At 37.9% G+C, this 15,430-nt stretch overlaps 2 protein-coding genes across 3 annotated transcripts; one reads left to right on the top strand and one right to left on the bottom strand.

The window, feature by feature from the left end:
• Window positions 1-1,107: 1,107 nt before the first annotated feature.
• LOC141682824 (cysteine proteinase COT44-like) lies at window positions 1,108-3,139 on the top strand. Its single transcript, XM_074487516.1, has 4 exons — window positions 1,108-1,842; window positions 2,050-2,285; window positions 2,401-2,541; window positions 2,626-3,139. The coding sequence occupies exons 1-4, from the start codon at window positions 1,329-1,331 to the stop codon at window positions 2,902-2,904; spliced, it is 1,170 nt and encodes a 389-aa protein (XP_074343617.1). The 5' UTR covers window positions 1,108-1,328; the 3' UTR covers window positions 2,905-3,139.
• Window positions 3,140-3,969: 830 nt separating this feature from the next.
• Window positions 3,970-8,675, bottom strand: LOC141682660 (protein RER1A-like). Of its 2 annotated transcripts, XR_012559885.1 has the most exons (4): window positions 8,083-8,675; window positions 5,366-5,546; window positions 5,122-5,242; window positions 3,970-4,569 (listed from the first exon to the last, which is right to left on the bottom strand). XR_012559885.1 is itself a non-coding variant. In XM_074487366.1 (3 exons), the coding sequence occupies exons 1-3, from the start codon at window positions 8,529-8,531 to the stop codon at window positions 5,183-5,185; spliced, it is 690 nt and encodes a 229-aa protein (XP_074343467.1). In that variant the 5' UTR covers window positions 8,532-8,675; the 3' UTR covers window positions 4,998-5,182. The 2 variants fall into 2 exon arrangements, 1 of the variants encoding a protein (XP_074343467.1); XM_074487366.1 differs by lacking the exon at window positions 3,970-4,569 and having other exon boundaries at window positions 4,998-5,242.
• Window positions 8,676-15,430: the final 6,755 nt, after the last annotated feature.

The following is a 15,430-nucleotide window of genomic DNA, read 5'->3' as shown; positions in this document are numbered from 1 at the left end:
TTGCAGTGGTTCCAGAGTAAATAATTTTTTTTTATTGATATGATTATAAAATAAAATGACTATGAATGCAAGTTAGAGGAAATTTATGAAAATCTATACAGGAATAATAGAACTTTTTGTGCAAAATCTTTTTAAGTCATGTTATATTTCTTTTACTGCAAACATAATTGAAGCAAGTATATAAAATAATTAGTGTATTATATGCTTTCCTCCAGAAACTGTAATCAAGTGTTTGTTGAATTTCTGCAAGTTGTACATAGAGGTGGAGTTGTAAATTAGTCTGTTAAGTTACCCTGAGATTCAGCTACCAGATTCCAGTTTGATACTCTATTATATTGATAATATTGTTAGTTAGTTTGTTACACATTCATGAGCAACCCATGTAAATGCTTAGCCTATTAAACGGAAGAATGCAAATATGTATCTATCTATCAGCTTGATAAGCGAAGGAGCTTCAGGGACAATATAAAGAATTGAGTGTATGTGGACAGGTTGAGGGTATTTATCAAATGTGTGGCTGCTGAAACTGCATGATGGTAGTTAGATTTCATCAGGCTTGGTCTACTGGGGGTATGCTTACCCTTTCCATGCCACTGACATCATAATATTACTCTGGTAAACCATATCGGCGGCCTCGAAACTGGTAATTGAAATGGGCGTGTTCAAATGTGTGCTTCCGTTACATAATATGACTTGTACAACTCTCCTCCTCCTGTGAGGACAGTTGTATTTAGTAATACAAAATATATTTATAATATTCAAATATATTTTATTGTTTGCCGGCTTCAAGATCGAATTAAATGATACCCAAATACTCCCTCCGTTTTAATTTGGTATTGCAAATTCGAGATTTATTTAAAGTCAAATGTATTAATGTTTGGTCGAACAATTTCGGTTACAATAATTGGACTCAAACTCGACTCGATCACATCCCTGATCTGTTACAAATTAGCCGAAATGGTGGAATAGTATGAGGGGACACATGGTGTGTGAGTCTCTCCTGATATGCAGGGACTATCTGTGGTTGCTAAATAAACTTTATGCATGTATTTGCAGTTTCCCCTACCTCTGACGACAAACGAGGACTTCTACGTGCGACCTCCTCCAAGTCTGCTCCTATTCTCATGCTCTTTCCCAGAACACCTAGATTGCCTGCTATTCATCAATTTCTTTTCTACTTTTTATCCAATTTATATATCTCTTAATTATTATGCACTTAATAAATAAATAAATAAATAAATTCATCCTCCCCTCTCTATATAAGCACAACAGATCCTGCTTACCATTCTTCAAGTATTCTTCATTGTTTCACTTTATTCACATCAACTATGTCTGCAGCCACAATAAGCACCATTCTTTTGCTCTTGGTGTTTGCTTCTTTGACATATGCAGCTGATGTTTCAATCATCAAGTACAAAACTAATAAAAACGACACCGGAATTATTCAAAACCCGAAATGGAGGACTGATGAGGAGGTGATGGAAATATTCAACTGGTGGTCGAAAAAGCATTGTAAGACTTATAATAGTAATGGTCTAGAAATCGAAAAGGCCAAGAGGTTTGAGATTTTTAAAGAAAATTTAAAGTTTATTGATGAACATAATTTGGGAAATCGTAGTTATAGGGTTGGTTTGAATCAGTTTGCTGATTTGAGCAATGAGGAGTATAGGTCTATGTATTTAGGTACGAGGACGGATGCTAAGCGCAGGTTTGTAAAGTCCCAGAATGGTGTGTTCAGTAACAGGTATGATGTTAGGAATGGCGATGATGGCATGTTGCCTGAGTCTGTTGATTGGAGGCAGAGAGGTGCTGTTACTCCTGTCAAAAATCAAGGAAGCTGCGGTAATTCATTAAATTTGTTTGCTCATTTGTAGGATCATGTTTGGTTGCCTGTTCCACTCTGGTTTATAAATTAATACATGATTACGATACAGATACTCTATCTTACTACTGGTAGGAGCTGTGCTATATCGTGTGCATGTGTAACTCCTAAATAATACAGGTGTAATGCTATAAAAATGATTTTTAACAAGCCGAAATTTACAACAGGGAGTTGCTGGGCGTTTTCGACAGTAGCAGCAGTAGAAGGTATTAACAAAATTGTGACAGGAGAGCTTATTCCATTATCCGAGCAAGAACTGGTAGATTGTGATAAGACCTATAACCTTGGCTGCAATGGAGGCCTCATGGATTATGCTTTTGAGTTCATCATTTCTAACGGCGGTATGGACTCAGAAGCTAACTACCCTTACCGTGGAGTGGACTCCAAGTGTGATCCAGCTCGGGTTAGTAGCCTCGACTCGTTCACAAAGTTTTATATTCTACCTTCTTTTTCTGCACATTTATTTATACTGGAATTGTACAAATTGCTTATTATTATCCTGTTTTAAAATGTTGCAGATGAAATCAAAGGTTGTTACTATAGATGGTTACGAAGATCTTCCACCAAATAACGAGAAAGCCTTGAAAAAAGCCGTGGCACATCAACCTGTTAGCGTTGCTATTGAAGCCTCCAGCAGGGTGCTACAGCTCTATTCATCAGTAATTACCATTCAACCCCTGCGTCTCTTAGATTCCCCAGTTCTGCATCTTTAGTTCAATAACTTTGTTAAATTTTTCATTCAGGGCATATTTACTGGAACATGCGGAACTGCACTAGACCACGGTGTTGTGGTGGTTGGTTATGGTAAAGAAGATGGAATGGACTACTGGATCGTGAGAAACTCATGGGGCAAGAACTGGGGTGAAAACGGATACTTTAAAGTAGAACGTAATGTGGCTAATACAATGGAAGGCAAGTGCGGAATTGCAATGCAGCCTTCTTATCCGATCAAGACCTCCAAAAACCAAACTACAACTAAAACAGCTCAATCAAGACCAGGACAATTGATAAGCAGCACTTAGAAGGATAAAATCCATTGCAAATAATGTTATTCCTATAAGTTTTATGTTGTGTGTGTAGATTCGCGTTGATTGTTTGATGAACAAGTTAGCAGCTGACTAGGCAAACAAAACATTTTCGCTCTCCACTGTGGTTGGAATGATCAGTTGCTGTACATATTCCACATTTGGCTCTTGATGATATTATTCCAATGAAAAGTTTCTTAATATTCTCAAATAATCGAGGCCATTTGAAATACCCAACTCCTCTAGATTTGATTTGGTCAATTCATAGCCAGAAGTTGATATTATTTCTAATCCATAAAAGATACTATGCACCAAGTTCCCTTTTTCTATGCTTGATTTTGCTTCCATGGACATTGCTACTATACCAACCTGAGCAACACTACTTTAAACTTGAGAACAAAAATGGTACCAGTTTTTTAAAATGAAAACTCTTTAACCAGGTTTAGAGTACACCCCCCCACCCCACCCCCACAATCTACAGCTTTGAGTCCAACAATGGAATCACCACAGCAGAGATAACTTCTGCAACAGTATCAACACCTACCATCTAAACTTGAAACAATAGTATTAAAGTAGGTCCGGCATTCAGATGGGTGATCCATGTCAGATGAAAAGCTTGAGACAATTTTAAAGTGGTCGGTTCCTGCAATTCGGGGGTAGCTGTACGGATGTAACCCGTGGAGGAACCATAAAATGAGGGAGGGAAACACAATTCCTGGCTAGTAGATTCAAATTTTGAAAGTAATGGAGCTTTATTAAATACATTTTTTTAATCAGGAATTAATGATGAATGTACTTGATACGAGTGCTACTAGGGTTGTAAACGAGCCGAGTGGAGTATTCGAGCTCAACTAAATAGTTCGGACCCGAGTTGGAGCTCGAGCTCCACCGAGCCATAAATTTCAAGCTCGAAGTTCGGCTCGATTAAAGTTCGATACATTCGAGTTCGGCTCTAAAGCTCGACTAAGTACCGAGAAAAAGTCGAATGTAATAAGTTCGACTTGAATCGGCTCGATTAAATATGAAAAATATATATAAATACTGAAAATTTATATAATAATATATAAAATGACATATATATATAATAAATAAAAATTAATAATAATACAAGCTCGATTAGACTTAACGAGTAATATGAAGCTCAAACTCGGCTCTGTAAATTATTTGAATAGCTCGAGCTCCAAAATTTTGTAGCACTGTGCTACAAACAAGCAGGGAAGGTCTTCTTCTCCAGGCATAAGGTAAGAAGCATAGAGAAGGGTGGAGCATACCTGTGGTTGATCAGGCTGACTGTCCATATACAAAGTCCCTCCGGTATTTGGTGGAAGTGTGATGACAAAGTTAACATCCCCCAAGTTGTGTCATGGGGGACCTTGTCACAATGGCAAGAAACGCCCATCAAAACATGGAGTGGCAGTTCTTTTACCCTTAGTTTCAAGTGCATGAATCAGTTAGCTCGAATGCATAAAAGAACATAGAAAAAGATCTCGGGCTTGTGGAAGTGATGGATCTTTCATTATTGGTCCTATTTCATGGCGCTGCTAAGGGATTCCAGCAGGAATACCAAATTGTATCATCATTCATCATATATACGGTAGTAGTGCCAGTAAAATAAAAACAGGAAGCCGAGGAGGAGCTACATCCACTTTCTGAAGCAAATACCTATTGCAAATTAAAGTCACTATGTTAGAATGTAACCCATCCCAGAACTGCCCCTAGTTTCTAGTAAAATCACTGTGAAAATTTAGGAAAACAAAAATAAATCTGTGTGGAACTGCCAACTAATTAAAATCACGAGGCTGTTACTAAGTGCACGGCTGGACTGGAAGATTACTTAGTCTCACAAGGAGACTACAGTTGATTATATCAGTTACATATGGCCTTTTTGCTTTACTAGAACTAGGCAGTGCGATTTTCTCAAATCATTGGGAAGGGCCTCATGCACTTGTCATTATAAAGCAGCGTGGGAAGAGTGTACAAATGTTAAACTCTTAACCTTTTGAACAGAGACAAATGGATTAAGATTTCTAGTCTAGTAGGATTGCAAAAAAACATAAAAAAAAAAATCAGAGGATTACATAGGAACAAAGAGTCAAACTTAATCTTTCAATACATACAAAAGAATCCACAATTCTTTCAAAGTACTAACTAAATAAGCTGGACTCAGATGAGATGTGATTCATCTACTTTTGCGAGAAATTTAAAGGATCTTACAATCTGCAATTAGTATGTAACATGGGCTGCATTTCAAAAAGCCTGATTACATGTGTAATGTTTAAACTGCGGGAAGAAGGCTTGCCATCTCGGTTGATGATTCCCTCTTTGTGTCATAACGCTGAAAAGCGAAGAAATAATTATAAAGGGCATAATATAGCAACTAGATGCTAATTGATTGGAACTGGAAAATAAATACATGCCTATAATTTCAGAGAAAAAAATCACTGTTATTTTTGTTTACCTGTTTACCGAAGTTAAACGGAACATATTTGTACTTGATCATGTGCATTATCTGTCTCCTCATGGTAAGAGTGAATAGTACAATCCAGTAGAAGAGTAATATTGGCCAAAACACAGGCACATCAAATATACTGAAGAACGTAAGCAAAAATGCAATGCAGAAAGCTTTTGTGATTGAGTACCTGTAACCATCAAATGAATGATTCTCAGTATTACCAACCACGGAGCAACATTCCAACTATTTTGACTAGGAAATCATATTGACCCGCACAAGCAACTGCATCCAGAATATGTCTGCAGCTAGTGGGCAGTGGCATTACGATTCAAGTTCTGGTCTGGCCTATGTGGTTATCACTGCAGTAGTGCAGTTATAGTTATCTGTACTGTGTTACCCCCTACTTTGACCATGGTAACCATTGACATGAAAATTCATAGCATTAATAACAAAACATTCAGAAATTTTTATCTAATTGATTATTCTCCTTTGCATTTACAGTTATACATGAGCAGCTTTTGAAGAATCGATATTAAGAACGGGATGGTTATTTGCACAACAGCCGAGAAAAGCATATGACAATGGTAACCACAAAATCTTAAATGTGAGTGATCACCCATGATACCTTTGCCAGAACTTGCGATAACCTTTAAACACTTTGCAGGGGACTAACAATTGACTGACAATACAGTTTGTAACCAATGACAAAATTTAACAACTAATACCAGCCCAATAATTGTCAATAATTTATATGACCATTCGCATGGCATACGCCTTGGGCAATTTGCAGGGGCAAGGAAAAACTTTTAACGAAGACGCCAAATAAAAATATTACTACTTTTCAAAGTAAAAGTACATACATAATGTCACTTAAATGGAGAAGGTTAAGAAATTCTCAGGGCTCATGGCACATGGAACACAATTACAAGAATATTACGTAATCTTGTAAGCAAACACTATATCAAACAACTCAATCGTTCCATTATGTCTTACCTAACCCGTTGTTACATACTCATTTAAATCATTCAACTCACTTATAAAGTTTTAGAAAATCTAAGAAGAAACGTAACAGAATATGATAGTCAACACTCAACAGCTGATGTGTCTGCCACATGGCTTAAGAAATATTAAACTATTAAAATACAAATTATACCACACATATAAAATATATATACAAATATACATAATCAAAGCATTAACTGGAAGATGAATATCAACTTTTACCCCAATGGTTGAAAGAATTTAAGATTTGAAAATCAAAAACCAAATCTCATAATCAAGCATCACTCCTATTAATAAGTGATAGATCCTGTAAGAATTGATGAGTACGGTGAGACATTTTTGTGGAACAAGAGGCTTGTTTGATATGGAACCCTGAACAATTTTTTTTAAGAAAAAATTTAAACAAAAATAATTTTTTCAAGAATATTCATACAATAATTATGTTTAATATATCCCCCTCCCTCTTCCCTCCTCCAGTGAAACAAAAAGATAAGAGAAAGGCAAATCAAGTTCCTTTCTAAAAACAATTGATCCTAAAAGTGAAATGCCTTGGCTAATGTTACTTTTATGATAGCTTATAACTTAACTACTTCTAATTCAAAGAGAACACTAAAGCTCAGCGATATAAACGTAGAAGATATAAAGAGAGGTAATAGCACGAGTACATGGTAATCCGGTAAACTTAGGTTTGCACATTTTAGCAAAAATGTACTTGCCTTATGAGACTATGTAAGACAAATAAAGAATGTTAGGTTCGAAGACTCAGTCCGGGGACCCTTTGACTCACACAATAACCTTTACTTGCACACGCTCATCATATTCACTATAAGCTCAGCTTCTCTTTCCACTCTCCCTAAACAAATGCCATCACTAAAACACATCAATAGTTAAGGTTTATTCCAATCCCCTTACATTTGCCTATTAAATTTGGACGACTGATATCCTGTACAACTCCAGCATTCATCGTCCCGCCAGAAAAAAACGTGTCACGGGAAATTTAGTCCCTCTGTACCTAAATATGACTCCCTTAACCTTTACTTTCTAAAGTATTTTATGACAAGCACAATTCTTTTTCGGATTCTTTCCCATCAATCCTCAAACCATGATTCCTTCACAATTCACACTTCACACAATCTACCTTACAGAAAATGCACTCTTTCCATCTACCATTAGTTTCTTTATGTACTAGACTACCAGACATGAAAACCCATCCCATCAAGTTGTAGAGCCTCATGAATACATAGAGTAATTAGACCAAGCATACCACTTAATTCTAGTTACTAACTCATCAATCCTTAATACAAAAATAGGATTGTCATGTCTAATATGACCCCATACCATACACGGGTACACCACACAAATCTCAATCAACCAAAAATGAGTAGTGAGTAGTTACTTTTAAATAATCAATTTTACGCTTAAATACCACACAAAAATAACACATCTACGAACATGAACACAACAAGTACCCACAATCACATCTAATTACCGAATCGACATCAATTAACAAAAATTGACTAGTTGATAAAAAAATCAATTTTAAGGTTAAACAAAATTCGCACATTTCCGACACGAACAAAACTAAGTACCCACAATCACATCCAATTACCGAATCAACATAACACTCCCAACAAATAATGCTCAAATTATCATTATCTTCGAAAAACCAACAAACCCAAATTCATTAAAAGGGGGGGGGAGGACAATTAGAGAAAGCACACCAGAACTTAAACTCGGGGAGACGACGAACAAAAGGGCGAAACTCATCAGAAGCTCGAATAGGAAGAGTAGGAGCATGATCAAGAGCTTGCAATTCAGGGTCAACTTGAGGAGACAAAAAGCCAATAAGCAAATTAAGAATATAAATAGCAACAGCATAAGAAACAACATAGAAGCCTTGTACAAAGTAAATGCGTAGGATATAGATTACGACAACACAAACAAGAGCGATCCAACGGTAAAGAACAAAAGGGGTTGATTTATCGAGGTAGTATTGGTAGTGATGAGAGGGAGGGAAGGTGGGGGGTTCTGTTAATGTTGTTGGAGTGAGTTGAGGTTGTATGAGATCGTCGTTTAAGGTTGTAATAGTTGGGGGAGTGGTGGTGTCTGGTGAGGGTTCCATGTTTGTTGTTGTTGTAGTAGTTGTATCGGGGTGTGTTGTTATTTCCATCGTGTGTTCTGTCTTGTAGATGTCAATGTTTGTAGACAGTACTTGGGTTGTGTGTTTCGAAGGGCAGCAGTTTAATGTTTGCCCGGAGCCCCGGACTTAAATGAGTCATCTCAGCTAAACGCCCCCCTCGAGACCCCCAGTACAAGGAAAATCAAATTTGTGATTTTTTATTTGAAAAATAGGTTTTTTTGAATAAGAGCGTTTTAAGTTTTTATTTGTAAAAACATACGACTTTTTATTTTATTTTTTTATAAAAAAATGATTTGAAAACCAGATTCAATCTCATATACAACCAAAAATATTTAAGTCATTTTTCAAATATAAGATGCAAACAAAATTTCATTTTCTAGAAAAAGTGAAAAAAGTTGTATATGTGAATGGAATCACCGTGCCTTCACCTTCAATGGTGGAAGTCACTGAATTCTCCATTAAAACTTCTCACCGGCATTAGAAGTTTTGAGACTAGAAAAAATCGTTTTGTTTGAGCAAACATGCCTAATAGCACCAGTATCAATCCATCACTCACGCGGATTAAAGCCGACCAAGTTCACTTCCGAGACCTTAGTACAGTTGTCTATATCACCCATCTCCTTGAACACATGATCAACCATGTTTGCTTTTTTCTTCTTGTTGGCCTTTTTCGGCTTCTTACAATCAGAAGACGTATGACCCACTTTATCACAGTTGTAGCACTTCCCTTAAAATTTTGACTTCGAAATCCCTCCCTTGAGTGTCAGTTTTTCCCCTTTACCAGAAGTGCTCTTCTTGGGCTTGAAGCTTTCAACATGCTCCACCATGTTTGCCTTCTCAGTAGCAACATTCATTTTCTTCTCAGATCCTCTATTGTCTTCTTCAATACGAAGTCTGAGAATCAGATCCTCCATGGTCATCTCCTTCCGCTTGTACTTACAGTAGTTCTTGAACATTTTCCATGCAGGTGGCAGATTTTCAATCACAGTAGCAACTTGAAAAGATTCATTAATGATTATTCTATTATATATTGAATGCAAAGAAAAGCTACACAGAGGGGGGTGAATGTGTTTCTTGGATTTTAAAATTATTTGGATTGATTTAAATAAAGCAATTAAGAAATGTAGATATTATGTTTCACAGAATTCACATAAAATACAATATATTAAAAACTCAATTGTATTAATCAAGTTTGTCTTGCTACAAATATGTGTTCTTAAGAAAATAAGAACTTAACTTCCATCTTGAGATAATACAAGATTTTTTTAGATATGTTTGTTACTTCTAAACTAAGGACCCGTGCATACTTTAAACATTAGCAACAGGGTTTACAAAACTTGCACTAAATGTACTAAACCAATTTCTAAAGCAACCTTGTCTATTTCCTTTTCTGGTGTTATCATATTTGTGCAGAATCTTACAGGTCCGTGACCACCTTTTTTCAGTAAATCTTGGCCCTTGATCTTGTATCCTTCAAGCTCCTTTTGTAAACTTTCCAATTCAGTGAATGAATTGTTTGTTGACTGATAATCTTGAATCTTGAACTTGTCTATATTCTGAATTTTGAGATAGTATGTCGAGATCTCCTTTTGTTCTGTAGAGAAGTGATATATCGATAAGTATAATGACTTATCGATATCTCGAGTTCTCGATATATGTATTTGGCTTGCCGAGGTCTCTAGTTCCCGACATTTAGAATAACTTGTCGACATCTCTAGTTCTTGACATAGGCTTTTGACTTGTCGACATCTTGAGTTCTCTATATGAAGATTTGACTTGATCTTTACATGTAGAAATGACTTGTCGATATCTCTGAGATCTCTATATACACTTTTTGACTTATTGTTAAGTGGCATTTATGTCCACTTAGAATGCTTCGTAAAGTCTTGAATTGGTGTTTTGTACTCGAGTTGTTTGTGTTTTTGATGTGTTTTTGTAGTGTTTTGCATTTCAGGCATAGATAACGGCATGATGAGATTTAGCATTATTTTGGTGCTAAATTGGTGTTGGGTAGGTGCCTCGGATGTTCGCTCGTTGATCGCCATTAGAAATCAGCAAATAAAATAAAAGTCAAAAGTTTTTCCAGAAGGTCAGCTTGCCCGCGCTGTGATAGCGCGCGACCGCGCCGGAATAACAAGAGGACAGCGCGCATGTTAGGGCGAAAACACGCGCTAATATTCACGCAAGTATACGCGTTCGCAAGTAATATAGAGTACTTTCTAGTTCGTTCCCACAGAGACTCAGACTAATTATTGTTTAATTAAACTCACGCACCAATGTATGATTGCTTCCCAATGTTAAGACACTAACACTTAGAATTGTTGACTAAATATTAACTACAATTAATTACTTAATTAATCACTTAATTAACAATTCAAATTAACAATATTAAAACACTCATGAGATCACAACTTCATTACTACTTCCTTCAATAGCTATTGTTATTACCTTTAGCATGTGACAGTGATGATATTAATCGAATAACACGAAATTGATAAAAGCCAACTTTCATTGTACTAATACCATTCTACCAAGCATCCACAATTAAGATAGAAGTTGAATAGACATCAATTATGCTGAGTTCCTATATGTCTACAGAAATTGACAACACAACGATTTAAGCACCAATTATTCCTTTTGATTACACAGGGCGAATAAAACTGTTAGAGTTACACACTAATCATGCACATCATATATGAAACTATGCTAGCATGACAAGTTCTAAATCTCAAGATCCACCGTCGCTTCACAAGAGATTAATACCCTATCTTATATGTTCGCGACGCACATAAGACGAATACGCACAACCAATACTAGATATCATACAATCATCACACACTAAAGTATTAAACAATTAACTAAAGAATTCCATAGTAAATCCGTTGCGACCCCATGATCACGATTAGCCCATAATAGCACTCATCGTCATCATGGGTTCATATGAAATCATGATAAACAAACACAAGAAAATAATAACTAAACTAATTATATTAAACCAGAGTACGTCACAAGAGTAAATAGGTTCAAAGTAAGAAAACTAGCATCCAACGTTACAACGAAATAAGAATTACAAGAAAATATGCTTCCTCTTCGTTGCTGTGTGCTAAAACGGTCTTCTTCCTTATCTCCTTCGCTCCTTGCTTAATACCACGATCCTCTCTCGTGAAAACGTCTCTAAATCTACTTATATAATAGTCCCATAAAACTCAGATTATATAGAAGTGGAAGCCAAACAGAACTAGAAGTCTAAAAATAACTATTTCATTTCCCGACCCTGCGCGGCCGCTCAGCATAGCTGAGCGGGAGCTCAGCTTTCTGCGCGGCCGCTCAGCATTGCTGAGCGGGCGCTCAGGACCCTACTGAAAAAATCCTGAGTTTGCTCCGTTTCTTCGCCGTAATCTGCCCCTTCCTTTCCTCTCTCAATGGTGAACACATGCCAAGGCTTATTCTTGATGATTACTCCTCTGGAATGCAACTAATACCCTGAAATGCATAAATACTAGAAAAACGCATCAAATACACAAAATACTTGATTTCAAGGCACCAATTTTAAGCCATTTTAAGATGTTCTAAGTGGTATAAAATGCCACTTATCACACCCCCAAACTTAAATCGATGTTTGTTCTCAAGCGTCACAGACTCAAAAATAAATAAAACATGTATGCATGCAATCTATATGAAAATGCAGCGATCCCCCTTACTACGAACAAACCAACCAAATTGCAACATCTCAACAAATGCAGTTAGGCGACTAAAGATCAATAAACTCATGCAAACGAACATACAGCCAGAAACGTGGTGTGTGCAGATGCTTAACATATATGCTTCGGAACTAGACAAATTATTATGACTCAATTACGATCAAGGCAATCACATGATTATATAAAGAATAAAAATTCTAGGCACAAAGCGACATATAACACTACAAGAATTTTTGGAGCTTATTACGGAATCATGCTTTTTATTTACGATAACAATGCTTAATTGACCGTGTAATGAGTGAGGTCCCAAAAGACTTATACAATGGTATCCATGTAACGAGCGTTAGGTTAGCGGATCCCAGACTCTAAAAGCCTTAGGTCACTAGGCACAAAGTCCCCTAAGAACTTAATAACTCGAATACCAAAGAGCCCACTCGTGATCAATTATGCATAACACCACAATTTTATTTTTTTTTCAAAATTTTTGAGCAAGTGCGTTTCGCTCCATCTTGCTCAACCCTAGACTACTCGCATAACATGCGAGCCGGCTACTAGCCATTTGACGCCTAGCCACAACTAGCAACAAATTCCATTTTTACTCCATTTTTTTTCTTTTTCATGCCTTTATCACTAAGAACCTATTATCGAATTCTAAGCATAATAAATAGATTAACCTCGAAAACAATCAGATCATAACAACAATCTAGCCCTTAAGCATTCTCTAAGACTTAGTGAAATTACAAGTGCTTCTAGCATGCATATCAACCTACACGACTCAATATCACTTTAATGCTATCACTACACTCACATCAATATCACAATTCAGTCGATAAATCATCGCAAAAGGGATCATGGTATATGCATGAGCTACATGACATGATAAAAAAATAAAGCTATAAAATAAAAAAAACTATATGGAAAAAATTATGCAACTATATGAACTAAACTATCATGAATATGCAGCTATATGACACACACAAAATATTCCTTAACTACCACCCCCAAACTTAAAATCTTCACTGTCCCCAGTGAAGGTAGTAGAAAGGAACACAGGGTATACCTACTCGGAGTCATCATCATCATCACCCTCAGTGGGTAGAGTATCAGGCGGCGGGTATGCAGAGTCCTCACCAAAAACTGGCCACTGAATATCAGCTCAAAGGCCCCGAAAAGCAGTCCCTAACACAAGGGTGAACTCCTGAGCAAACCTGCTCTGCGGCTCGTACATGGCATCCATCCGCCGTGAAAGCCTCCTATACTGGGTATCAGCCATCCTAGCACCCTCCTGAGCTCTCGAAGAACCAGCCTCATCACGCCTAGGCCTAGCCATAGTAGCACCTCTCGCTGGACGCCCTCCTGGAAGATGATAACCCAGCCCATGCTCCTCGGGCTCACCACCGGTCCACTCCTGCTTCCCATTCAGAGTCCCAGAATCAATCGGAGCGGCCGACAACTGCAACTGCTCATGAGCCGGCCAGTTCACGCCTACTGCTCGAAAAAGCTTCGTAACCGTGGATGCATAAGGGATGTTTATATGCTTAGCTCCCCTCAAAAACTTCAGAATTCCTTGGTAGATTAATTCACCAAGGTCCACATAGTACTCCTCACTAAGAATTCCCCACAATAACTGTGCTCTCTCAACTGTGACCTCGTGTGCATGCGAAGAAGGCAAAATATTAGCACAAATAAATGCATTCCATGCACGGGCATACCTGTTCATAGCGATCGCCGGGAAGTGACGATACTCATTAGTGCCGGTCTTGAAGGTCCAAACTGTGCCCGGCCTACAGAGAGTAGCACAAATCAAATCCAAGTCAAAATCCTCAGCAGTCTTCTCATTCCAGTTCTCCTCCTCGGGCTTCCTCTCTCGCTGTCCAATCACACGGCGAATCACCGCCGGGTGATAATCAACCGTCAGCCCTCGGACCACAGAAAACCCATTCTTTTCGGCCTTCACGTTCGCATAGAACTCGTGAACCACGCTCATCGACACTTCTTCGGGCGACTCACAAAAAGTTATCCACCCCTTCTCTGCAATCATGGGTAGCAACTCACCATCCCTCCCCGATGGTAAAAACCCTCTCTCCTTCAGAATCGGCTTCCCCAAAAGCCTAGTGTACTCCTCCTCCGCAGCTCTATCATTCAACCGAGGCCTTGCAGCAGTACCCCTCGATGAATCAGCAGTAGGGACTGTGCTGCTGCTATCAATAGTTCGTGCTCTCTTGGGTGCCATTGAATCTTGAATAAAAGTGTTTAAGAACTGAGTTTTTGTGTTTGGGAGAGAGTTTGAGTGTAGAAAGTTTGTGGGAGATATGTAGGATAGGTGTATGTATATATAGGGTGTGGATTATGTTAAATTAGATTAGGAGTGGGGTTGAGGGATAAAATCATGGGGTAATAGGAAAATAATTCATGGGTTTATGGGTTGTGATGGGTTTTTTTTATTTTCTGATTTTTTTTTATGAACTGTAAAAAAAAAAAATTCTGGCAGCCGACCCCTGAGCGGTCGCTCAGCAGAGCTGAGCGGGCGCTCAGGGGGTCACTGGAATTTTTTTTTTCAGTCCTATTTTTCTGATTTTTTTTTGTGTTTTTGGATAGGTTATTAACTTCTAAGGGTTCCTGTAACAACAAATCATGGGTTGCCTCCCACGCAGCGCTTCTTTTTCGTCATTAGCTTGACGTTGCGTACCTTTCTCAAGTAGTCAATAAAATGGCACTAACCACTTCTCGGTTTGCCATGTCCCCATAGTAGTGCTTCAAACGCTGACCATTAACCTTGAATGCTTGGTCCGGATCATTCTCAAAAATTTCCACCGCTCCATGTGGAAACACAGTTTTGACAATAAAAGGTCCAGACCACCTTGATTTCAACTTCCCAGGAAAAAGTCGGAGACGACAGTTAAATAAGAGAACTTGTTGCCCCGACACGAATAACTTAGGATGTAGCTTCCTATCGTGCCACCTCTTCACCTTTTCCTTGTACATTTTGTTATTCTCGTACGCTTGAAGTCGAAATTCATCAAGTTCGTTAAGCTGAAGCATTCTTTTCTTACCAGCTGCATCTAAATCCAGGTTCAACTTTTTCAACGTCCAGTAGGCCTTATGCTCAAGCTCCGCAGGTAAATGATATCCCTTACCGTACACCAACTGAAACGGGGACATACCAAGTGGAGTTTTGTATGCTGTTCTGTAAGCCCAAACAGCTTCATCGAGCTTTAAAGACCAATC

The sequence above is a fragment of the Apium graveolens genome, chromosome 9 (genome assembly GCF_009905375.1).
Source record: "Apium graveolens cultivar Ventura chromosome 9, ASM990537v1, whole genome shotgun sequence".
NCBI lineage: Eukaryota > Viridiplantae > Streptophyta > Magnoliopsida > Apiales > Apiaceae > Apium > Apium graveolens.
This window is presented reverse-complemented; position numbering and strand designations above follow the sequence as displayed.